Below are 24861 nucleotides of genomic sequence, written 5' to 3' on the forward strand. Positions count from 1 at the left end.
CTTAGGATAAAGACTTCTTATTTACAAATGGATTTTTGTAAAAGTTTATTTGTAACTTACTTGTTTTAGAATCCAGAATGTATTTTAGAATGGAAAGAAGGTATATGATGATTAGGTTCTCATTAGACCCATAAAAAACCCATTTAACACCTGAAAATATATTTAAGAAGCAGTTCTCTCTTAACAGTACTGTAAAATCTACCCACCAAATATGTCAATGAGAAAATACATACAAAAATTCAAATCAAACACTAGTAACACAACATGTTCTAATGCTCCATTGTTTGTCTCAAATATATTCAAGTTAGATAAGTCAAATACTGCCTGTATTTCCTACGTGATATATTTTTCATTGCTTTTCTGATATTTTTCAGGTATGTTTGTAAAGGAGTCAAAACATGTTAGTTCCAGTTCTGACCTCTGTGAGCTGCATAATTTTGGCCATAGTAGATAGCCTCTTTGTCTCAATTTCCTTATGTAAGAAGTATGGATAATGATATTCTACCCTACAATGGTGTGGGAATTGAACAGTTCAAGTACTTTGAAAGTACTTGGCAAGTTATAAAACACCACACAGATACTGGTATTTCTCTCTCTTGGTTTGACATGCATAATGTCATCTAACCTTATCATAACATAATGATTTCTCCACCCCTTTGAAGCTGTCTTCATTTGGTTCTGTTTTCATAAAGCAAAAACTCTTCTAATTTTTTTAAATTTTGGATTTTAAATTGGTTATACGACCTTTTGAGGGTGTTTTGATTAAAATTGATTATGTTTCAGGAAGACTATTGAATAAATTTTCAACATAAGATTTCATAATTTCGCAAATACTTGTTAACTTATATCAATTGATTTAACCAAAGTTTTCCCAGGTATTTAAAGATTAGGGTTGTTATACAACAATACAAGATTGCTGACATTGGTCCACAAAGAAATTTTTAAGACTCTACTCTGAAAGCCGACCATTTCCCTGCCAGTTTTTCTTTTTTCCTACCACCCCCAACCCAGTTATTCCAAATTCCTACTTTAAAAACAGCTCTTGTTATCTGTGAATGGGGTTACTTTGCCTCTAGCCATCCACTTTCCTATTACCCTTGCCATGCCACAGTAGACATCTGTTGCCCTCTGACAACCATTATGGGAGTGAAAAAAATATTCCTTAACTGTCAGAAGTTAGATAATTTTTCTCTTTTCTTTTTTTTTAAAGATTTTATTTATTTATTTGACAGAGAGACACAGCAAGAAGAGGGGACACAAGCAGGAGGAGTTGGGGAGGGAGAAGCAGGCCTCCCACAGAGCAGGGAGCCTGACTCAGGGCTCGATTCCAGGACCCTGGGATCACGACCTGAGCCAAATGCAGATGCTTAACAACTGAGTCACCCAGGCGCCCAGAAGTTAGATAATTTTTCAATAGGAAAGCCTAGTTTGGCTTAATGTTTATTGAAGTGTAACTTTTACTACACCTACTTCGTCTTTTTTCCAGTTGCTAGAACCTGTCTGTCACCAGCTCTTTGAATTCTATCGCAGTGGAGAAGAGCGGTTGCTTCGATTTACACTGCAGTTTCTTCCAGAATTGATTTGGTGCTACCTTGCGGTCTCAGCCAGCAGAAATGTGCATAGCAGTGGATGTATTGAAGCTCTTCTTCTAGGGGTTTACAATTTGGTTTGTATTTAATGCAGTTAACAAATGTTTGCCGAGAGCAAATATATAACCTTTTCAGCAAAAGTGAATACATAATATCAACTACTTTTATTTTAGTAAAGCTGATATTTGTTTTTCATACATCAAATGGTACATAGCTCATTCCCCTAAAAAATAACTTTGTGGAGGTTGAAGGCCACACAGGCATACATATAATTATGTAAATATACCTTTTTGGATTGGTTGAAAACTGAAAATCAGACCATTTTGGTTCTTTTATAGAGGTATCTAAAAATATCAGTGTTGAATTTAAAATTTTTCAAATTTAAAATCTGTTGTCTATAAATTGTCTTTTAGTGACCTTCACAAAAAACTTGGGAGAAAAGATCTAGTCTGATAGATACCACTAATAATTTCATAAAATCTGAACTGTCTCCAGAATTCATACCATTGATTTAACAGATAGTTTTGATTACTCTTTGTATATTGATTAGTATGGTATTCTAGATATTTAAGGTTTGTACTTTTTAAAAAGGAAAAGAAATTTAAGGGCCTTTTCTTGACATATTTCATAACTATGTTAATTGATTTAGAAAATATAACTTTTTACATAAGGAAAACCAGTGATTATTAAGACACTACACATCTCTTTCAACTATCCTATGTTACTTATATTTTAAAGAGGAAGGTTAACTCCTGGTATTTATAAATAATTGATAATTGATTATCATAGTTTATGATTTTAGTTGACTTTAAAATTTCTTTCCTTTCAGGTCATTTTTTTAGACTAACAGTTTATAGTTAGCTTTTAAACTTATGTGTAAAAAATAAATATTTTAAGATTTTTTTTCACTTTTATAGGAAATAGTTGACAAACAGGGACATAGCAAAGTATTGAGTTTTACGATTCCATCTTTATCCAAACCATCTGTATATCATGAAGTAAGTGACATTTTATCAAGGTAAATACTTTGGTTCTAAGATTTGAAGTTGCTATAAATTAGGGTCTGGTTATTTAGATCCCCCCAAAGTTTATTAATTTATTAGTACCTGAAAAAGTATAAAACACCAGGCAAGGTATTTACTATTCCCAAAGTGAAATGAGAAATCAGAATCATAAAACTTTAAAATCTGATTGTTTAAGAAATCTATTGAAAATACTCATTTTGAAATATTTTTCTCTCCTTCTGATGGATAAAACTAGTCTAATATTTTTGTATGTGACAATTATTATTTCTGAGGTAGAACTTTTTTAAGTTCTTATTTTAATTCCAGTATAGTTTACATACAGTGTTATGTATGTACAATATAGTGATTCAACAATTCCATACATTATCCAGTATTGGTGTAGAATTTTTGAAGTTAAACTAATTTTATTTCCACTTGTGGTTTGGTTTTTAATTAATTGTTAAATCTTTGAGCAGAAAATTTAGTACACAGTCACAATATTTTTAAGATATATGATGTTCATGGCAATCGTTCTTAGTGGTTTATATATTCTTAATATCACATTTTCAATAGAATGGCTTTTTCTTCTTTATTCAAATGTCTCTAGCCTTCCAGCATTGGGTCCATGGCTCTGACTGAGAGTGCACTATCCCAGCATGGTTTGTCAAAAGTTGTGTACAGTGGACCTCACCCCCAAAGGGAGATGCTGACAGCACAGAATAGGTATACTGTGGAGACATAACCTACTATCCTACCATGCTGATTTTTTAAAAAATTATTTCGGTAGATTTATAAATAATGTTTAATGAGCTGTATGTAACACTTAAAAAAATATTTGGTCATTTTATACAAGAGAAAAACACATTTTCACGATTTGTTACTTTATACTTTGATTCAGATGTTATCTGGAACATTGAATTTTTAAGATAATTTTCAGATGACTGTGATTTGAGAAGTCTTTTTTTTTTCTTTTTAGTTTTGTATTGTTATTGATATGGTTATATTGTATGGGTCTATTCTAGAACATAATATCTTTACATAATGCCTGCCTAATTATGGTTGACTTCTTAGAATTCTAAAGATTTGTAAATATTCTTTTGGTTTGTCTTTAGGTTTGAAGTATTAACATTCCTTTTGTTGTGTTACAATGCTGCCTTAACCTACATGCCCAGTGTTTCTCTTCAATCATTGTGTCAAATTTGTTCAAGGTAAATAAAAATTCAAATGTTTTTAATATTGAAATATATGAATCTAGGATAGCTGGTATGTTACACATCTAAGTTACTCTTTTTGTTTGTTTGTTTGTTTGTTTTGTTTTGTTTTTATTCTTATGTTAATCCCCATACATTACATCATTAGTTCTAGATGAAGTGTTCCATGATTCATTGTTTGTGCATAACACCCAGTGCTCCATGCAGAACGTGCCCTCCTCAATACCCACCACCAGGCCAACCCATTCTCCCACCCCCCTCCCCTCTAGAACCCTCAGTTTGTTTTTCAGAGTCCATTTTGTTTAATCATTTGTTTAAAACATTCAAGAAGTTAATCTGAAGCTCAGCCTAGCCAACATATAGAAAGCTCCCAATAAATGACAGTTCTAAAAAACATAATGAAGAGGGTAAAGCTGAATAACATTTCAATGGAATATTTAATCAGAAAAGAATCATACTATATAATTAAAAGGTTGGAATTGTTATGACCTTTTGATTTTTGGCATGTGGTTGGTTTCCATTTTGTTTGTTACTTTGTTTTTTTTTTTTTTTAAAGATTATTTATTTATTTATTTATTTGAGACAGAGAGAATGAGAGAGAGAGAGCACATGAGAGGGGTGAGGGTCAGAGGGAGAAGCAGGCTCCCTGCCGAGCAGGGAGCCCGATGCGGGACTCGATCCTGGGACTCCAGGATCATGACCTGAGCCGAAAGCAGTCGCTTAACCAACTGAGCCACCCAGGCGCCCCTGTTACTTTGTTTTTATTTATTTTTATTGTGCTCTAATTTGGTACCAAGAAACAAGTAAGAGATACTGTTTTTAAACTCTCCTTGTTAAAAAAAAAATTGAGCCAAGAGGTTTTTAAATAAATTACGATAGTCTCCTAGGTATACTATAAAAACATTTAAAAATTGTGATTTAAACAGGTATTTAATGATAGTATATATAGTATGATTCCAGCATTGACTATGACCAGAATATTAATAATACTTATGTCTAATTGGTGGAATTATGGTTCATTTTCATTTTTTTTCTATGTGATTTTTTTGTCATTCTTTAAATTTTCTATGATGAACATATTACCTTTGAAAAAAAGAAAACAAAACAGAAGACAGAGAAAATGCCTTTGGTAATACAAGTAAATAAGGGGAAGGTGGAATTAGGAGGCTTTTAGAATAATTTAGATTTGGGCAACTTATTTAGAAGATGGAACTTTGGAAAGTTAGTAAGAGGGAGGGTATCTAGAGCGATACATAGAAATTAAATCAAAACAAAACAAAGGGAAAAGCAGAAATTGATATTAATAGGATAGAAAACCATGCAGGACCAGAGAGAGAAAGGAATTAACAAGGCAGGAGGCTTGTTAGAGAAATAGAGAAGTGGAGAAGTGGAGAATCTTTCAGATGATTCCTGAATTAGAATTTAGTTATATTTCCTAGACCTTGGAAGATGGCACCAATGTGCCATCCCTCCCATTTACTGAATCTTTCTAACATGTTTCTTATTTTAAATCCTTTAAAGGCAGAGGTGTCCAGAGTGTTGAATTTCACAAATCTGTAAAATTTCAAAAAATTTAGAGTGGGTGGAGTATCTACATAACATTGCCAACTCTTTATTTGTCAAGTTATCATATTATAAAATACCGTGAACATTATTTAACAAAAGGGAGACTATTTTTATTTATTTATTCATTTGAGAGAGTGAGAGAGAGTGAGAGAGAGAGCACAAGAGGGGGAAGGGTCAGAGGGAGAAGCAGACTCCCCGCCGAGCAGGGAGCCTGATGTGGGACTTGATCCCGGAACTCCGGGATCATGACCTGAGCTGAAGGCAGTCGCTTAACCAACTGAGCCACCCAGGCGCCCTAAAAGGGAGACTATTTTAACACCAAAAGAGGTGTGTGGTGGGGGAGTAGAAGTGAGGGACAACAATTTATAAGTTAAAAATGGGACGTTTAGCTTTTCTTGTTTCTTATTTCACTATGGTCCAGTGAAAACTTTGTTATGGACTAAAATGAGTGTGAGGACCAGCCCTTCATAAACATTTATTTAAGGAGTAACTTGATGCAGCAACTTTTACTGTAGAACTTAAAACACACTACAAAGCCCAGGTTTTACTCTAAAGCAGTGTCTTACATGGTAGGACCCAGGAATAATGTTCTAATACATTTGAAGTTCTAATGTTTTAATATAGATAGATGTTCTAATACAACCTCCTAAATAAGAATGACTATTGATGTTTTCATGAAACTACTGATGGAAAAATTAGGAAAGAACATGTGTCACTGGTTTCTGTCCTGTGTGACTCCTATGGACTGCCCTCTAATATAATTACGTTCACATTCTTGATAGAAAGTTACTAATATACCAATTTTAACTAACCAGGGGAACTGGGTTATCCTTCAAAAACACAAGTAATATCTGGTTTTAAAAACAAAGAGAAATACAGATTGAAAACTAGCTCTAGGATTTTGGCCAAGGAAGATTTTAGTAGCGACATTAGATTAATTCTATGCCAAGGAAAAATTGAAAAAAAGAAATTTTAATGTTCACCAGCTGTAAGAAAACAAGGGAGGAAAGAGATCTAAGTAATTGAAAAGACTTAAGCTGTTTAAGTAATGCTAACTCTTAAGCCACAGAAGGTGATAGAAGAGGAACTCCTTCAAATCTGTCTTTTTTTTTTTTTCAACAGAGAGAGACAGCGAGAGAGGGAACACAAGCAGGGGGAGTGGGAGAGGGAGAAGCAGGCTTCCTGCCGAGCAGGGAGCCCGATGTGGGGCTCGATCCCAGGACTCTGGGATCATGACCTGAGCTGAAGGCAGACGCTTAACGACTGAGCCACCTAGGCACCCCATTCATGTCTTTTTTAGTTTGCTTTTTTTTTTTTTTTGATTTTCTATTACTGTGTTCTCAATGGCTTAAAATCTAGTTATTCATTTCTCTTAATTCCTGCTTTCCTTAATCATTTATCAAATATTCTAATTAAGATATTTTGTACATTTTTAAAACTAATAGAAAAGAATTAGAAAACACTTGTATCTAATCAAGCAAAGCCTAGTCTGTATCTATGGAAAGAAAACTGATTATAGAATTGTGATCACAAGTAAGTTATAAATGGTTATGATAGTTAAAGAACAAGAGCTTCTGATGATCTTAGTCCTATTGCAGGTTTTCCTGCAGAATCAAGTCATCACACTGTCTTATGGCTAATCCAGCCTTTTGGCCACATGGCAGTTGTGTTAGTTTGCTGCTGGATTTGGTTGTTGATGACTATGCCAAAATGATTGACCAGATCATCTAGGAGAAAGGATACATAATTACAACCAGAAAAATTTCATGGAATATTTGAGTTAGATTCAGTGATAAATGTATTTCATTCTTTAACTTTCCGATTGTAATGAATTGTGGAAGTAGTTAAAACAATCTTGGACACTTCCCACCCTCCACCCATACATACACATCCATTCTACTCAGCAAAAATCTGTTTGGTTGCTTTAAGCTTTGCTTCCCTGATTCAGACTTATGGCCAGCTTGATAGCTGTTTTCCTCCTGTACGGCGTATACAGACCACTTGAAGAAGAGACCTAAAAAGAAGCAAGAATTAGACTGAATGAGTTTTAGTCAATAAGTTTTTATTTTTGCTAGTAGTAAACATTATATATGGCCCTCCTAAAAGAAATATAACCACCAATACTGCAAATAAGCTTTGCTAGTGTATACTGAAGTTCTCTAAACTGTGGGAAATCATTTTCTTTTTTTACTGTTAACTTCTCTTTTAATACAAGGCTATTTAATAGATGGCTTATCTTGCCTTTTGTTGTGGAATATAAATTTTAAAGATGAAACTGTACTAAGCTAGTAAGTTAAATTCTTTCCCATTGTCTAAGGGAATCTCTTGATTTTATTTACCTGGTGAGTCATCCAGTTGACTGACTTGGATATGTACTACTATGGATTCTTGATCAGTGTATTTGGTCTTGTGTACCTATAGTGAAACCCTGCCCCTTTCCTCACTACTAAATCAGCCTTCCTGACCACCTAAACAGATTTCTTCTAATCTGTCTATTAAGGGTACCCTTTGTGCAATTAAACCATTCTGTGGATTAATTCTCCTGACTGATAAAACTATGTATTTATATTATATTTTACATATAATATATATCAATAAATTATATATGTATATATATACACTTAACACAGTGTATGCCACCTTGTCTCCATCCAATAAATGACAGCTATTATATATTGTATACTAATGATGAACACACATGTTCACTATGGATGCATAACATCTTTTTTTCTTACCTGTTTGCTACTACTACCAACAGTTCTAGAGCATATCTTAAACTAGATCATTCCCTGTTGAAAGAACCTATAGTTGACTTCTCATTTCTTCTTATTTTGTTTGTAAATTTTTTTTTTTTTTACCAAGCTAAATCTTCTCCATCCTTTACAACCCAATTAAAATAATCTCTTATCTTCCAACTTGAGCACAATTTCTGTGTGTGGTATTCTCTTGAGGAAGTGATAGAAGATTCAGGCTTTATTAAGCTCCTAATTTCAAAAAGCAAAAGCAAGAGAACAGAAAAGTGCCCATTACTGTATAGGCAATTATTCAATTTTCTTTTTTCTTCCTACTTCCCTATTTTCTAATCACCTAAACTTCTCCTTACCTTCTCTCTCCTCACTGCTTAAAAAGCAGAGCAGAAAAGGAAGAAGATTTGAAATTGTTTTGTTTTATTTCATATCTGTATCTGTTACCTAGATAGATAGGAAGTAGAACTGGACCAAATTTTAAATATTTCTCAAGTTAAAAGTTAGAAAAGCATTTTTTCCCCTTTTTTCCAGCTAGTTTTTACTTCCTGGTCTGTTGGTCTGGTAATAGTTAATCTATTTTCTTTTCTAGTTTAGGTTCTGGTATATTCATGAATAAATACTCTCTCCAGTTAGCCTCACTGGAATTGTGCCTTCCAATTATTTTGTGATTTGTAACTCAAAATATTTTGACAACAATCTCAAAAGTTTACTTTTAGGCTGGGAATGAGACAGTCTTTTAACAGAGAATGAGAATCATGGTGAGAGTTTATCTCACTTAAAAATTGATACTTAGAACTTCTCCCAGAAATGTATTTACAAAATATGCCTTCCAAAAGGATTTTTATTTTAATGTGGCTTATGGTTTGGGAAACATCTATATGTGACCAAAGGTCAATTTAATACAGAAATAGGACTTAAACCACTCAACTGCTCTTTTGTAGGATTGAGTCCCTATGTTTGAATTTGTAAAGCAAAATAGAGAACTTCAAGGATACTCCTCTGATGAACAGAGGAGTCAGGCAGTCATGGGGCATTGATATTCTTATTTTGTCTTGCATTTTATTTAAACTCAATAAAGGATCTCTGAGAAAAGAATATCCTTAAATAGAGAGATCAGAGAACTGAAGAGTAAATCAGAGAATTCTTGATTATTGAAAGGAATGGAGAAAAGAGGGTCAAGAGGCACTATTATCAGTTAATGATGCAGCTGGATAGGACTAGATTATTTTGGGTCTCAGCTCAAATGTCACTTCCTTGGAGAAGCCTTCCATGACCATCTTTCTAAAGTTGTACCTTCTTACCCCAGTTTATTTTCTATTAGCATTTATAACACTATAATTACCTGGTTTGTTCATTTGGATATATAGTCTGTCAACTGCTGGAACTTCATGAGGTCCGGAACTTTGATGTTTTGTTCCCTGCAGTGTCCTCAGAGTTTGGAGAAGTGCCTGGCATATGGTAGAAACCTAGTAACTATTTGTTGAGTGAATGAAAAATAGATGATCTGTTCCACTTCAGATTTATGATCCATCAAGTACAACTAAGATTAAAGGAAATAATTCGGTTTTTGCTTTTTAAAAGTCTTACATTGATAAATGCAAAATTCCTGCAGTCAATTGCCACAAATATGTAAAGTTCTAGTAGTTATAAAAAACTAACTGCTATGGTCTGAATGTTTGTGTCCCCCCAAAATTCATATGTTGAAATCTTTTTTTTTAAAGATTTTATTTATTTATTTGAGAAAGAGAGAGAGAGCATGAGGGGGGGAGGGTCAGAGGTAGAAGCAGACTCCCCACCGAGTAGGGAGCCTGATGTGGGACTCGATCCCAGGACTCCATGATCATGACCTGAGCCAAAGGCAGTCGCTTAACCAACTGAACCACCCAGGCACCCCATATGTTGAAATCTTAATGCCTAGTGTTATGGTATTAGGATGGTATTAGGAGGTGCTCTCATAGCCAAGAGATGCCACAAAGTTCCCTTGTTCCTTCTGCCATTGAGGATACAACGGAAAGTCTATAACCCTAAAGAGGGGGCCACCCCGTTTGTTGCATTTTGTTATAGCAGTCTGAAGGACTAAGACTAATCGTTTGCATTTCTGAATAAAGGTTTTAGTACAGCCTCTAACAGATGACTGCTTATTTCCTTATGGGTAGCTAGTAGAGAAAATCAGAGAACCTGGAATCTTGTTTCCCTTGTGAATCTGGCAAGTGTGCTGGTGTTTGAGAGAATTGTCTCTCTAGTTCTTACCTAAAGTAAATTTAAAAGTTGATTGACAATTCTAGATCTATGGCAAAGTTGGATTTAAAAAAAAATTGTGTACTAACAGCAATAACTTATTTTTCTGTCCATATCCTCTATCCTGCATCCTATACTTATTTCCTGATTTCTAAACCCATATATCTGATCCAGTAGCCATCGCTATCAAGATGTCCCACAGACACCTTGTAAAAGTTAGAACTCCTTCTGCAACTAACTGATATCTACATAAAACCAGATTATACCAAAGGGAAATTTTTTTGGCTCTTTTTACCTGGGAAGAGCAGGGATGGCACTGGCCCCAGTATCAACTAGATCCAAAAGCTCAATTGTTATCTGGATGTTCTCTCCCAACTCTCATCTCATCTTCTTCATCTGTTGGCATTGTACTTTTTTCTGTAAGTAGGTTTCCGCCGTGTGATAAGAACAGTGACCACAAGCAGCCAAAAACTTACATTATCTACCTTTAATGAACTCAGAAGAAAGAACCTCTTTCCCAGTTTTACTGTGAAAAACCAGGCAGCAAAAACACTTGGATGTTGCCAGCCTGAGGCTTCTACAAACCCATCTGGGGTCATGTTTGTTAGTGTTATTGGAAGAGTACTTAAATATTGGTTTAAATATTGGTTTGGCTCTTAAAGATAAATAATGGTAACTTAAATGATATTTCTTTTTCTTTCACATAAAAATCCAAGCTGGTAGATGGTCTGGGGGTAGATTGGCTCTGTTTCTAAGGTGTTCAGGCTCCTTTTTTGTTGAGATTCTCCCATTCCCTAGGATGGTACCCTTGTCTGTATGGTGATGGATCACGATTTTTAATCTGCTTTCCATATCCTACAAGCAGGGAGAAAGAGAGAGTGGAAGGCATGCAACTGCTTTTAAGCTAGCAGTTACAGCTAGCAGACTGGTGTCCAGAACTAGTTACATGGTCACCCTTAGATGCAAGGAAGGCCAGGAAATGTGATCTCTAGTAGATAGCCATTGTTCTAGTTAAAATTGGTTGGGGAGAGTGGAGAAGAGGTACCTTATATATGTTATTAAATGGAAGAAGGGAAAAATAGTTGTTAGGGTATTGACCTCTTGTCACAGGTAATTTTGTTATTTTATTTATAGCACAATCACATGATTATACTTGACGACATAGGAGAAGACTATTTCCTAAAGGTAAGAGGGATAGAGGTGCTATTAATAGAAGACGTTGGTGGCAGCGGGAGAGGTCATGGCAGACAAAAGTAACATCTATACCTTCAAATCAACATATCAGAAACTTAGTGTCTTCCAAAACAGTGTGTCTTATTTGTCCAAGTTCATTTAATACCACTACCATCCAGCCAGCTATCCAAACTAAATGTGGTAATAATTATACACTCCTCTTGTTTCTTCAGTCTCACCCCATGATTATACTTCCTAGCTGGGACTTTCTCCTTCTTCCCACAATTACTTCTTTAGTTCTCCCCACAGTTACTTCATCTCCCTCATGGGATATTTCGACAGTCTCCCCTCCAGTTTCAGTACACTGTTCCCATGTAGCCTGAGTGATACTATCAAAAGATCAATCTGATCATGTCACTCCCTTGTTAAAACAACAAAACAAAAACATTCAGTTACTTTCCATTGCCTGCATGATAAAACCTTGCAAGTTATAAGATACTCCATAATCTGACCCCTAATTAGCTTCTCTGTTATTTTCTAGTGTCCGAGCATTCTATCCTACTATTATTGTCCCAGTTTCCTTGGTGTCATGCTGTTTTATCCTTCTCTGTTTTTTCCCATTCCTATATTTTCACCAGGAAGCCTTCTCTGACGACCTACTTCTTCCACTAGAGTTTACCACTCTCTCCTTTTGCTACCTCTGTAACTTATTCATTGCAGATACTTGTTTACTACAGTCTCCATGATTAGATTGTGCATCCCTGAGGGAACTACATCTTTCATCTATATTCCTAGTGTCTGACACATTATAAATCTTTAAAAATATTTACTGAGTGAATAAATGAATTAATTGAAAAAATCCTATCTTTTATATATTGGCTCTCTGTTACTTACTACCATCTCTATCATAAATGTATATATGGTGTAAGAAAATAAAAATTTTTCTGAGTTTCCTTTTTTAGATAATAAGAGGAGTTTCTGGTCTAGTTTGGATATAAGTATTTGTAATATGAAACAAAATTCAAGTTGGTTTTATTTCATATACAGTTAATTTTTTTTCAGTGTTTATTTTAGTCATCTCAGGCTGCCCTAACAAAATACCATAGGCTAGGTAGCTTAAACAATAGATGTTTATTTCTTACACTTCTGGCTGAACAATCTAAGGTCAGGTAACCAGCAGATTTGATTCCTGGTGAAGGCCCTCCTCCTGGCTTACAAGAAACTGCCTTCCTCCGTATGTCCTTCACATGGCAGAGAGTGAGTTCTGGTCTCTCTTCCTCTTTGAATAAGGGCACTAAACCCACCATGGAGGCTCCCATCCTTGTGACCTCATTTAGACCGAGGGTCCCGCCACCAAATATCATCGTATTAGGGCTTCAGCATATGAACTTGGGGGGAAACACAAATATTCAGTCCATAAATATCCCTGCTCCTTTTTACTCTTGGTTCTAAAGAGTTCTAAGATCTTCTCAATATGAAATGAATTTTTATTTTTGCTTTAAAGTTACTTTGAATTAATGATATTCTCAAGGGTCTTTTTTTGAAATGGTTTGTGGTATACTTGTATGTTTAAATGAAGGCTTAGATTCAGTCTATTGACTAGTACTATATTAAGTGAAGGTTTATTATATCAACCACAACACATTATGAGAAAACAACTTTTTCCTAGTTTTACTAAAATTAGAAACTTATTATTTTAAAAGCAGTGCATGTTGATCATAGAAAATTTAGAAAATATATATAAAGAAGAAAATAAGTCTATAATCTCACTCTATGACTTTGTATATGATCTTTTTGTTGTGGCAAACAACATTCACCTATTTGTTTATTACAAAATGGGAGTGGGTTTCATGCTTTATTCTGTACAGTTTTTCTCCCCCTGCCATCTAAACATCATGTTTAATTGTTTCATAGTATTCCCTGAATTATTTATATAATTGGTCCTCTGTGTTGGACTTTTAGGTGGCTTCCTATTTACTATAGTAAATACACCTTAACGTTAGTACTCCTTAAATATCCTTCACTATAATAAATACTTTGAATTTCAGTTGTGTTCATGGTAGTTTCTTTTAAAAAAATTAGTAAGATTTATTGGTCTTTCTTTAGGATTCTACCTTTGATGTCATGTTTAAACTTGCAAAGAATATGTAGTGATTTGCTTATGTTTTATTTCTTTTTAACATTAAAAATTTCAATCTATCTGAAATTTATTATGATGTATTATATGGGGCTTGAGTCTAATTTTAGAGTATTTTCTTGGAGCCTGCAATTTGTGTCAAGAACTTTGTCAGCAATAGAAGATCATATCATAGATCTATTTATGATAAATAATACCAAGTTTCATATAATGGGTTTTATGGTAACTATAAATTATTAATTATTGAATTGACTGAAATTAGTGAAGCAACTCTGAGAATCTGGTTCACTTACTATATAGTAATATACCTCTAGCTTTATACATTTTGTCCCCCAGTTTCACTGACTCAGGAAAATGTTACAGGCAAATGTTCTGTTTGGAAAGATTCTGTGTTTCATAGCTGTTAGGTTTGTATGAGAGCATACCTAGTATATTATTGGCTTATAAATGTTAAAAAATAGGGCGCCTGGGTGGCTCAGTTGGTTAAGCGACTGCCTTTGGCTCGGGTCATGATCCCGGAGTCCCGGGATCAAGTCCCACATCGGGCTCCCTCCTCAGCGAGGAGCCTGCTTCTCCCTCTGACCCTCCCCCCTCTCATGTACTCTCTCTCTCTCATTCTCGCTCTCTCAAATAAATAAATAAATCTTAAAAAAAATAAAAAATAAATGTTAAAAAATAAATTACCTAAATTTTTACCAATTTTACACATATATTTATTTTGTTTTTTCTAGAATCTGTGTTTGTGGCTATCCCCGACAACATGTAAGAAAATACAAAGGTATAAGTAGCAGGATACCAGTTTCTTCAGGATTCATGGTGCAAATGTTAACAGGGATTTATTTTGCCTTGTAAGTTTATTTAATATACAAAGTAAATCTTTGATCTCTTTGAAATATCATAGTCTGTTGTTTTATTGTTATTATATTATAAACTTGTTGGATAGACAATCAGCATATTTTTGTGAAAATATGAATCAAGATTTTTTTTTTAAAGATTTTATTTATTCATTTGAAAGAGTGACAGAGAGTGTAAGCAGGGGGAGGGGTAGCGGGAGAGGGACAAGCAGACTCCCTGCTGAGCAGGGAGTCTGACACAGGGCTTGATTCCAGGACCTTGAGATCATGACCTAAGCCAAAGTCAGACACTTAACTGACTGAGCCACCCAGGCACCCCGAATATGAATCTAGATCTTGCTAATAGTTTTATTACTTAAAATATATCGCTTAATGTTCTGAAGAATTTGTTACCAACTAAAACATTTTATCTTTCTTTAACTCAAGGACAGAATGAAAATTAGCAACACCCACATATACTCAGTTTCTTTCTTCATTACTTTTTTTTTTTTGCTGTAATTTCCAAATAGTTTTTTTTCCCCAATAAAGACCTTTTTCCATTTCCAGAAATTTTAACTCTTGAAAAACATCTTAGAGCCTCTTTGATCACAAGTAGCTTATTATTAATTATTAATTTCTAATATTAATGCTCAGTCTTACTTAATGCCTTAGATACTAGTATTTTTCTTTGAACCCTATCTTCTACTACACATATCTTATTATACTTTGCATTATATTCATTTGATACCTTAATTTTTCTTAGTAGATTGTAAGCTTCTTGACTGAAGGTAGAATTTATAATCTTTGGACTAAATATGGCCTGCTGCCTATTTTCTTAAAAGTTTTATTAATATACACTTACACCAGTTTACATATTGCCTATGGCTGATTTTGTGCTACAGTGACAGAGATGAGTAGTTGCAATAGAGATTGTATGGCCCACAAGCCTAAAATATTTATTACCTAGCTTGAAGAAAAAAATGTATTGACCCTCATGTTAGACCATTAATATTGTCCTGCAGCTCTTGGATGCTCTGATCTGTTTTATTTTCTGTCTTTATTGCTTTGTGTTTCAGATTTCATAATTTCTGTTGACCTATCTTCACATTCATTCATTCTTTTCTTGATGATGTTGAGTCTATTAATGAGCCCACTGACAGGGTTCTTCATTTCTGTTACTGTGTTTTATTTCTAGTCTTTTCATTTGACTCTTTCTTATGGTTCCCATCTCTGCTGAAATCACCATCTGTTCATACATGTTTTCCATCTTTTCCACTAGAGCTTTTAATATTTTAATCATAATTATTTTAATTTCCCTGATAACTATAAAATCTGGATCATTTCTGAATTTGGTTCTATTGTTCTTTGTCTCTTGACAGTGGGTTGCTTTCTTCTTGCTTTTTGTGTGCCTTGTAAAATTTGATTGATTATCATTTTGTTCATGGATAGAACAGTAGTGGCTGAGGTAAATATTATTTATGCCTGGAAATGGCACGCCTCTTTTCTTCTAGGCTTCTAGTGGAGTTATTATAGGCAGGAGTGAGCTGAGGTTGGATTTTGTGGTTGCTATGGTTACCTTCATGGTACCACCTACTTCAGATTCCTCTCGTGGTACCTGGCAGTTAGGGTGTGAGCTGGATTGCTGGAGGGTTTTTCTCAATATTCTTGTTCCTTCTCTGCTTTTAGCTTTCCCTGTGTGTCTGCACCAAAGAAACAGTCTTTCTACATGTTCTTTTCCCCTCCTTCAGCAATAGAGTGCCATTGCTTGTTTCTGAATGTGTACTGGCCTGGGTGGGGGCTTGGGGGGAGTGGTGTTCTCTGTTGTCCTGGCCAGCATCACTTATAAGCAGGACCTATGTCCCTGTATCTGGGGTTGGGGGAAGAGGGTAGCTTTTCAGTGGTCCTGTCCCTCCTCCAGTGGTAAGAGACCTTTAGTGGTCTCAACATAGGACAGTTTCCTGATCCTTTCCCACAGGTAGAGGTTTTTTTTTTTTTCTTTTTCTTTCCCTCACAGCCACAGGCAGTCTACACCTCTGCCCTTGGGGTGAGAGGGTTTGCTGCTCTTTCCCCAAAGGCTTTAAAACTTATTTCACATGAGAAAAAGGTTTGGCTGGATCATCAGGCCTTTCTTGGTCAGGTGGCTGCTCTTCTCCTTCAGGCCTGAACTACCAAGAGCAGCTTTCTCTGGTCCCGCGCCTTGCCCCCAGTTTTTCTTATGAGTGCCTAGAGGAGGTTTGTGGAAAAGAACTTGTAACTGGGTGTGAGCTTCCCTTTGATATATATATCAAATATATATATATATATATTCCCAAAGATATACAAAGTAAATCTTTGATCTCTTTGAAATATCATAGTCTGTTGTTTTATTGTTATTATATTATAAACTTGTTGGATAGACAATCAGCATATTTTTGTGAAAATATGAATCAAGATTTTTTTAAAAAGCTTAGCTGAATGAAGTCTTCTTACCTGCTTGCATTGTGGTCTATCTCTCTTTAGAGGCATCTGTCTGCCCTTAGGTTTCAGGCTACTTGGCTGCGTTGTGATTTTAGTTCCTTGCTGGATTAATGGAAAGCTATGATTTTATAGATTATCTGACTTTATTTTTAGGGTGGGAGCAATGCTCTTTCCATTTTTTAGGACTCATTTGCACTCTCGATATAATTCATTTCTTTATTTTTGTTGGCAGATGACCAAGACATTATTTCTCTGTCCATTTTTATCATTTACCTAGTTTTTAGACTTTGGTCTTATCTTTGAAAATTAATATACATACACACTTTTTCCCCCAATATCTGATATTTGCAACATATATCATGTACACTTCTAAATGACTGTCAGAATGGAAAGACGTAACTATTTAAGATACTGTAAGCCACAGTAGTTGTAAATTCTCATTAAAAACTGTGGGAGTTACAGAATAATTTGACCATAAAGTGTTCTGAACATTATTCTAAGGTATATAATTTATTATGCTCTGACTTGCTTTAAAAGTGTAGAATGCTTTGAAATTGCCTCACTTTTTTGATATCTGGTCTATAAATAGACATGTTCTTTAGAGAAGAAATATATATCTATAGAATTTTCTTTGCTGTTAATAGGCTTTCAGATACAATTGAAAGGAATTCAAAGATATAAAAATATGTTTTTAAGGAGGGTGGAATGCTAATGTGATCTATTACTTTACTCAGTAAACAGCTTCTCATTGTATTTTGTTCAAATATATAGAATTAATTGAAAATAATATTACTTTCTTTATTTAATTTTACAGTTATAATGGAGAATGGGATCTAGCTCAAAAAGCATTGGATGACATTATATACAGAGCTCAGCTAGAATTATATCCAGAGCCATTGCTGGTAGGTGCCTCACTTGTTTATGTAATAAAATTTCTCAATTTAGAACTATAAATTGAGAAGTAGCCATTCATAGTGCATTAGTGTCATTAAACTCAGTGATTCATGCTTCTGTTGTACTAGGAAAATTTTATGCTTGAAAAGGTGTATATAATTTGAGAATTTCATTAAGCTAACTTCTTAGATACCTGATAATAGTCTTTTAAACTTGTAAGAATGTTCTTCTTAACATGATAGAGCTGCATTTATTAATTAGCATTAGGCAAGGGGCGCCTGGGTGGCTCAGTTGGTTAATTAGCATTAGGCATTTGGAAACATAAGTTCAATATTTTGGAATTTTAAATTTCATCATTTACATATTATTTTTAAGTATAGTTTCCTTCTGAGCTCTTACTCCTTATTCTAGAAGATTTATATATCATCCTATGAAATACCTTGGAAAAGTATTCTTAAAAACCTGTTAAAATTTGGCATTTTGTTTTATGTAAGGGTGTAACACATCTGTTAATACCCATCTTAAACCATATATTTTTTTTCTTAGGTGGCTAATGCCATAAAGGCTTCATTGCCTCATGGTGCCATGAAATCTAGTAAGGAGGGTACAAGGTGTATTCAAGTTGAAATCACACCAACTTCCTCTAGAATATCAAGAAATGCAGTAACCAGCATGTCAATAAGAGGTCACAGGTGGAAAAGACATGGTAAGAAATAAAAAAGTCTTCAAATTAGAGGATTATTGATTCTATCACATTTTTGTCTTTACCTTCAGTGCTATACCTTCTAATTTAGTAAATAACATTGTGGTGGCATGGAAGAAAGAGCTGTTGGATCACCTTTAATTCCTAAATTATTATCCACAAGTGATAAGCAGTAAGGCAAATATAGCCCCTTATGTTACATATATGAATGAAAATTTATTTAAACATTGTGTTGGTTTTTTGGGCGCCTGGGTGGCTCAGTTGGTTAAGCGACTGCCTTCGGCTCAGGTCATGATCCTGGAGTCCCTGGATCGAGTCCCGCATCGGGCTCCCTGCTCGGCAGGGAGTCTGCTTCTCCCTCTCCCGCTCCCCGTTTGTGTTCCCTCTCTCGCTGTGTCTTTCTCTGTCAAATAAATAAAATCTTTAAAAAAAACAAAAAAACAAAAAAACAAAAAACATTGTGTTGGTTTTTAAATTTTATTTCAATAGAATAGGAGAGTAGGAAAATGCATGTTAAAATTATTCACACATGGGTTTCTATTCAAAACTATTTGCAAATATTCTTTAGTGTTTCTTATTTCTCACCTAACTCTTTGGCAAGTAAACTTGCATATTGAAGTAGAACAACTAATAGGGACTTTGACATTTTTTTTTGTACTTCCTGGTCAAGAATGCCATTGTATTGATGGCAACTCTAGCTAGGCCTTTCTATTTCCTGGATGTTAATTTTCTTCCAGGACTGTTTGTTTTAATATTCCTCCTTGACTGCTTCATTTTATTACTGAAAAATTCCACAGGAAATTAATTTTATTTATCATGGCCTTCTCAATGCTTTCACACTTCTCTCCCTTTCTTATAATTTATTATTTTAATTTAATTTCTTATTCTTTTTATAACTCCCCTCCTACCTACAAGTGTTATTGTAGTGGCAAGATCAGTGTAAGTTACTATCGCCTCCCTCAGAAGGTAATCAGTTATAGGACAAGAAGCAAAAAACCACTGCCCCAAGCAAACACATATATTACTCTATTTTCTTCTTCCTGTAAACTGTGTTGAAAATGTAGCTCCTTTTGGTATATTTGGTTTCAGTTGTCTCTATGGTCTCTGCAGAGAAAATGCAAAAGTGAGAATATTATTCATGGTGAAAGAGAAAGTTGATGATGAGAACATTGTTCCTACTTAAGAGTTCTAAGAAATAGTATGTCACAAGGGAATGATGATAGAAAGTTCCAGCTTAACCAATAATCGTTTTCAGTCATTTTATTTTTTAAAGAAGTGTGACAATTCTTGAAATTTCTTTAGGAAGGCATAAAAGAGGTGGTAATGTTTGCCATTAGCAAGGCAAATGATGCTACGATTTAAAACATACAGAGTCTAAACATACTTTAGTTTCTTCAGTGAAAACTATGCTACTGAATGGGACTAGATTATAGGTCAAAAGTCATTTAATTAGTATGGTGGCATCCTAGAGATCAGTTTTCTGTTTTGGCATTAAGAGGTGAAAATAGGCACAAAGGCAATGAACCAGATCATATAGGTCACTGTGGCCATAATTGCTCCCAAACGCCTACAGAAAATGCAAGAATGAATTTTAATTCATTTTCCACATTCCCTTCTTGCTCCTTAGGTGATTGTGTGGGGAATTAGAAAAAAATATAGAGGTTCTGCAGTTAAAAATGTGAAATATTGAAATTTGATTGTATGTGTGTGTGAGCACACATTGATTGTATGTGTGGGCATGTGTATGTGAGAAAGAGGTGTGCATATGTGTCCATGCATGCATTTAACAGAACAAGATGTTTACCCTGCAGTAAAATAGAAGCAATTTTCTAGAAATATTTTATAGGAATAAATTACCAAAATAAGAGCGAAGACTACTTGAATATGTTTTATCTATTAGATTCTTACGTATCTTCCAGATTCCATTTTGGCTACCACTTGAGGGATTGGTCCTGTGTTTTAAGGCTATAGCCTCATTAAAGTAATCTTCCTTATCACCTATCCCCTTACACTCATTCCACCCTTCAAAACTCTAACACTTGGGCAACTCTATGGTGACAAAAAAAGTCACAGATGAGGATTTAGAAGAGAATGAACTATAAAAAAGCAAGTCAGGTTCATGGAACAGATGCAGAATAGGCTTATCTTGTTTACCACTCTTCCGTAGTGTGAATTCCCTTTATCCAATGACCAAAATACTCCTACTCTAAGATACTTATTTATCTCCACAGGTAGGTTGCATTCTCCCTTTTTACGGTAGTCTTGGTTTTCCTAACCAGAGTATTTTTCACTGTTACCTGTCCTGTTGAATTAAAAACTATTGTTTTCCTTCTTTGTGATGCTGATTCCTACTTTGAACACCTTATTTATTCTGAGCTCTCTAACCAACACTGGCTTCTTGTGGGGAAGATAGGTAACTTTGTGATAGCTGTTAAATATATAGACAATTCTCAAATTATAATGGATTTTAAAATTTGTTTATATATAAATTATATTTATTCCATTTATATATCAATTATATAAATTTTAACAAAATTTAATTTATTTATACATTAATTTTTGCAGAAACAATGTTAAAGGGTTTGTAGATTCCAGGGTGACCCACAAAAGCCTTTCATCCCATAATGTTTCTGAAGCATAGGATGTAGGTTTAGTTTATGACTGTGTGAAAACTGTTTCTTGATTTGATGAACCTCTACATTGTTTCCTGTTCCACCTATATCCTTACCACTCCCTTACTACACCAACCCTCCCAGGAGGAAGGATTTCTTCCCAGACGCTGAACTGTATCACACAGTAGGAACATGGAATATGCAACTTTAAGACAGTGATAATGAGAGCTGGGGAAGGAGAAGGGACAGGAAACATGAACTTTAAGGAATATTCCTTTTTTCCCCTTGTCTCTTTCTTTGTTATTGCCAGTTGCCAGGAAAGAAGAAAGCTATTGGTCCTTTTTTCTTTCCTTGGGTCTCTCTCCTTTTTCTTTTCTTTTTTCTTGTATTTATCTCTTTTTTAAATATTGAGATATAATTGACATACATTATATTAGTTTTGGGTGTACAACATAATGATTTAATATATGTATATATTGCAAAATGATTACTACTCTAGCGTCTACCAAGTCTAGTTAACATCCATTGCCACACATAGTTACACATTTTTTTTGTGATGAGAACTTTTAAGATCTACTCTCTTAGCAACTTTCAAATATACAGTATAGTATTATTAACTCTAATCACCTTATATCCTAACATCCCCAGGAGTTACTTATTTTATAACTGGAGGTTTATACCTGTTGACTATCTTCACCAATTTTGCTCACCACACCCTGCCCCCAACCCCTGCCTCTGGCAACCACTAATCTGTTGTCTGTATCTATATGCGCTTGGTTTGTTTGTTTGTGTTCTACATATAAGTGAGATCATATGGTATTTGTCTTACTCTGATTCATTTCTCTTAGCATAATGCACTCAAGGTCATCCATGTTACTGCAAATGACAGGATGTCCTTTTTTATGGCAGCATAATATTTCATTGTATATATGGCACATTTTCTTCATCCATCAATGATAGACATTTAGGTTGCTTCCATATTTATGCCTATTTATTGCCTGTCTCCTTTTTTCTCCTTTTTCTAGCCTATCTGGGGAGAAGAGGGAGAGGAGTAAAAGAGGCTCTCCCATGGAAGCAGCCAAGCAGAACTTTTTTTATTTTCTTTCCATTTCTTTTTATTATTAAAGAATATAGATAATTAAGCCATATGAACATATTAGTATGTTTGCATATCTGAATCACCCAAAATTACCCATGCTAACAAATACATTAAATTGGACCAATTAATCACATATATTCTTTTATTTGTAGCAGAAAAAACTTATCTTTACAGCAAAAGCTAATTGATATTTTAGTGATTTTAAAACTAATTTGGAACAGTTTTTATTTCTTACATTAAAATTTTTTTTCTGAGCTCTTCTAGAATGTATCACAGATCTGCCATTCTTTTAAGTCAAGAATTATCCAAAGTTTATATTTTAATAGAAAGTATTCTTTTGGAAGGTAAAAAACTAATAGCTTTAACACTTCCACTCATGTCAGAACATATATTCCTTGCCATGGTCTTATTACTATTGAATAACAACCCAAATTTCTAGGATTGTATTTTGATCAGTTTAATTGCTTGGCCCTGTATTTATTATATGATAATAATAGTATACTTTATTTTTTAGAGCAGTTTTAGGCTCACAGCAAAACTGAATGGAAAGTACAATACCCATATACCCTCTGACCTCTCCCCCCAGTACACGCATATATCATCCTCCACTATCAACACTCTGCACCAGAGAGTTACATTTGTAAGGCCCTGTAATTTTAATTTTGACCACACAATGTATCCTCATATCAACTAAAGAGGGTGGCTTTTAAAGAAAAGCTGGTTTCTACTGAGATACTAATTTAGAGACATGTTTGACAATTAGTATTTTTGCCTAATTTTCCCCACTTCTCACTTGATTATCTTAATATTGTACTGACATGGCTTAACTTAATGGTGTGTTTTCAAACTTTTTAAACTTTGTGTATAAATTTCTGAGAAAAGTTTAATGACTTTATGATTCCATGCCAATACAAATGGAAAATGAAATTACAATGTAGAACTGCTGCTTTTGACTTTTAAGGGTCATAATTTCAGAATTAGTAGTTTTATTTATATATTGCTGATTCTTTTAAGCATACCGTGTTTCACTTATTGTATATTTTTTAAACCTAGATTTTCAGACCACCTAGAGATTGAGGGGTATTTAGAAGTCATAATTTGAAGGTAAAATGCAACTAGGAAAGGATAATAATAGAATAAACATTTAAAAAGCATTAAGGTAAGGGAGGAATGAGTAGATTATGACCAGAGCAAGAATCAAAATGAAAATTCCAATAAGAAAAAGAAGATAAAATAATGAGATAATTTGTTAATTTTTAAAATTAGTAACAAAAATGCAATTCTATTAAAAATAAACAGAAATAGCTAAAAGGAAAACAGAAAATATTTCTCTACAATTATGCTTCAGTTCTATAGTCATTCTTAAATGTTACTTCTAAAAGCTATCTTCATCATCTACCATTTCAGCTATAGCCCTTTTTCTTAAATCCTTGAACGATCATCTACCACTTCAAGGTTCTATTATGCAATCTATACTTATTTATTTCCTTGTACTTTTTCCATTCCCTCTCCTCTTCCAGAGCAAATTTAATTGCTATTTTTTTTTTGTCTCCCCACCACTACCACTATTATGACTCATTCTTCCTCTACTTTTAAAAAAAATTACCTATACTTGGAACAAGGTAACCAACTTTTCTCCTTTCTTTTAAAATACTCGAAATACCACTCCTTTGTTCTGTAAAATCCCCTAATTAAGTTATGGTTGCAAATAATGAATGCTTATAATTTTTGCCAACTGGTTATCTAATAAAAGGCTTATCTAGTGAAATCCCAATTCTTTATTACTGCTTACCATTCTTTCTACCTGCGCATTTATTTGTGAGGTAATGAGGCAAGTAAATGAAAAGCATTTGGTATGCTTTAAAGTATTTATTACATAAAGGCTGATTGTTAACTCATTAAGAACTATTTAATTTGTTTTATTAGCTATACCGTAATTGTATTCTTGATAAGCTTTCATTAGCTAGCTTGCTATTTGAATGATTCTGTGATTGAGCTTTTTCATAAAACACTGTTTTTGAAATGTATAGTTTGGATTTTCTCAATTTGAGATAAACATTTAGTTTAAGTTAGTATCAGACACAAAAGTATAAATGTGTTCTATAATAGTAACAATCAATTAGTAATTTTTTGGTAATTTTTGTAGCCCTGAAGTGTAGTACCCTAATCTGACATTTATATTACCATTACAATCAGGATTTTTTAGAAGGTTGTTTTAATACCTGTTGTCTCACTTAATCCCAAATTAACATGAAAATAGAATAGATTGAACTTGTATTTCTCACTTATGTATTGTTACAACTGTTTGCAACAGGTAGGTATCAATAATAAGAACAACATTTATAAACTAGATCCTTTGAATTTTGCCCTACTTTTGGTCCTGGCATTGTTAAATGGTTTATTTTTATAACATTATATTTCAGTACTTTGACTTAGGGGATCCAAGAGTACAAAGTTTTAAGTAGTGAAAAAAACTAAAAATAAGAGCTACACATATTTTTAAGTCTTCAACTCAATACAAAATAAGTACCCTGAGAATTTTAGAGTATTTAATTAATTACATGAAATGTTTAAGTGAAAAATCAAATAAAATAGTTT

At 34.0% G+C, this 24861-nt stretch overlaps 1 protein-coding gene across 2 annotated transcripts in view; it reads left to right on the forward strand.

Moving 5' to 3' along the window:
• The window catches only part of HYCC1 (hyccin PI4KA lipid kinase complex subunit 1), a 90219-nt gene that overhangs the window by 51470 nt on the left and 13888 nt on the right, over window positions 1–24861 (forward strand). For both annotated transcript variants that reach the window (XM_006729407.3, XM_031023842.2), the window contains exons 4-10: window positions 1487–1666; window positions 2507–2587; window positions 3201–3316; window positions 3706–3801; window positions 14397–14513; window positions 17770–17857; window positions 18396–18555. In XM_006729407.3, the coding sequence (XP_006729470.1) occupies window positions 1487–1666; window positions 2507–2587; window positions 3201–3316; window positions 3706–3801; window positions 14397–14513; window positions 17770–17857; window positions 18396–18555 (838 nt within the window). The remainder of the gene's footprint in view (window positions 1–1486; window positions 1667–2506; window positions 2588–3200; window positions 3317–3705; window positions 3802–14396; window positions 14514–17769; window positions 17858–18395; window positions 18556–24861) is intronic.

The sequence above is a fragment of the Leptonychotes weddellii genome, chromosome 12 (assembly GCF_054177405.1).
Source record: "Leptonychotes weddellii isolate Sample4059 chromosome 12, ASM5417740v2, whole genome shotgun sequence".
Taxonomy (NCBI): domain Eukaryota; kingdom Metazoa; phylum Chordata; class Mammalia; order Carnivora; family Phocidae; genus Leptonychotes; species Leptonychotes weddellii.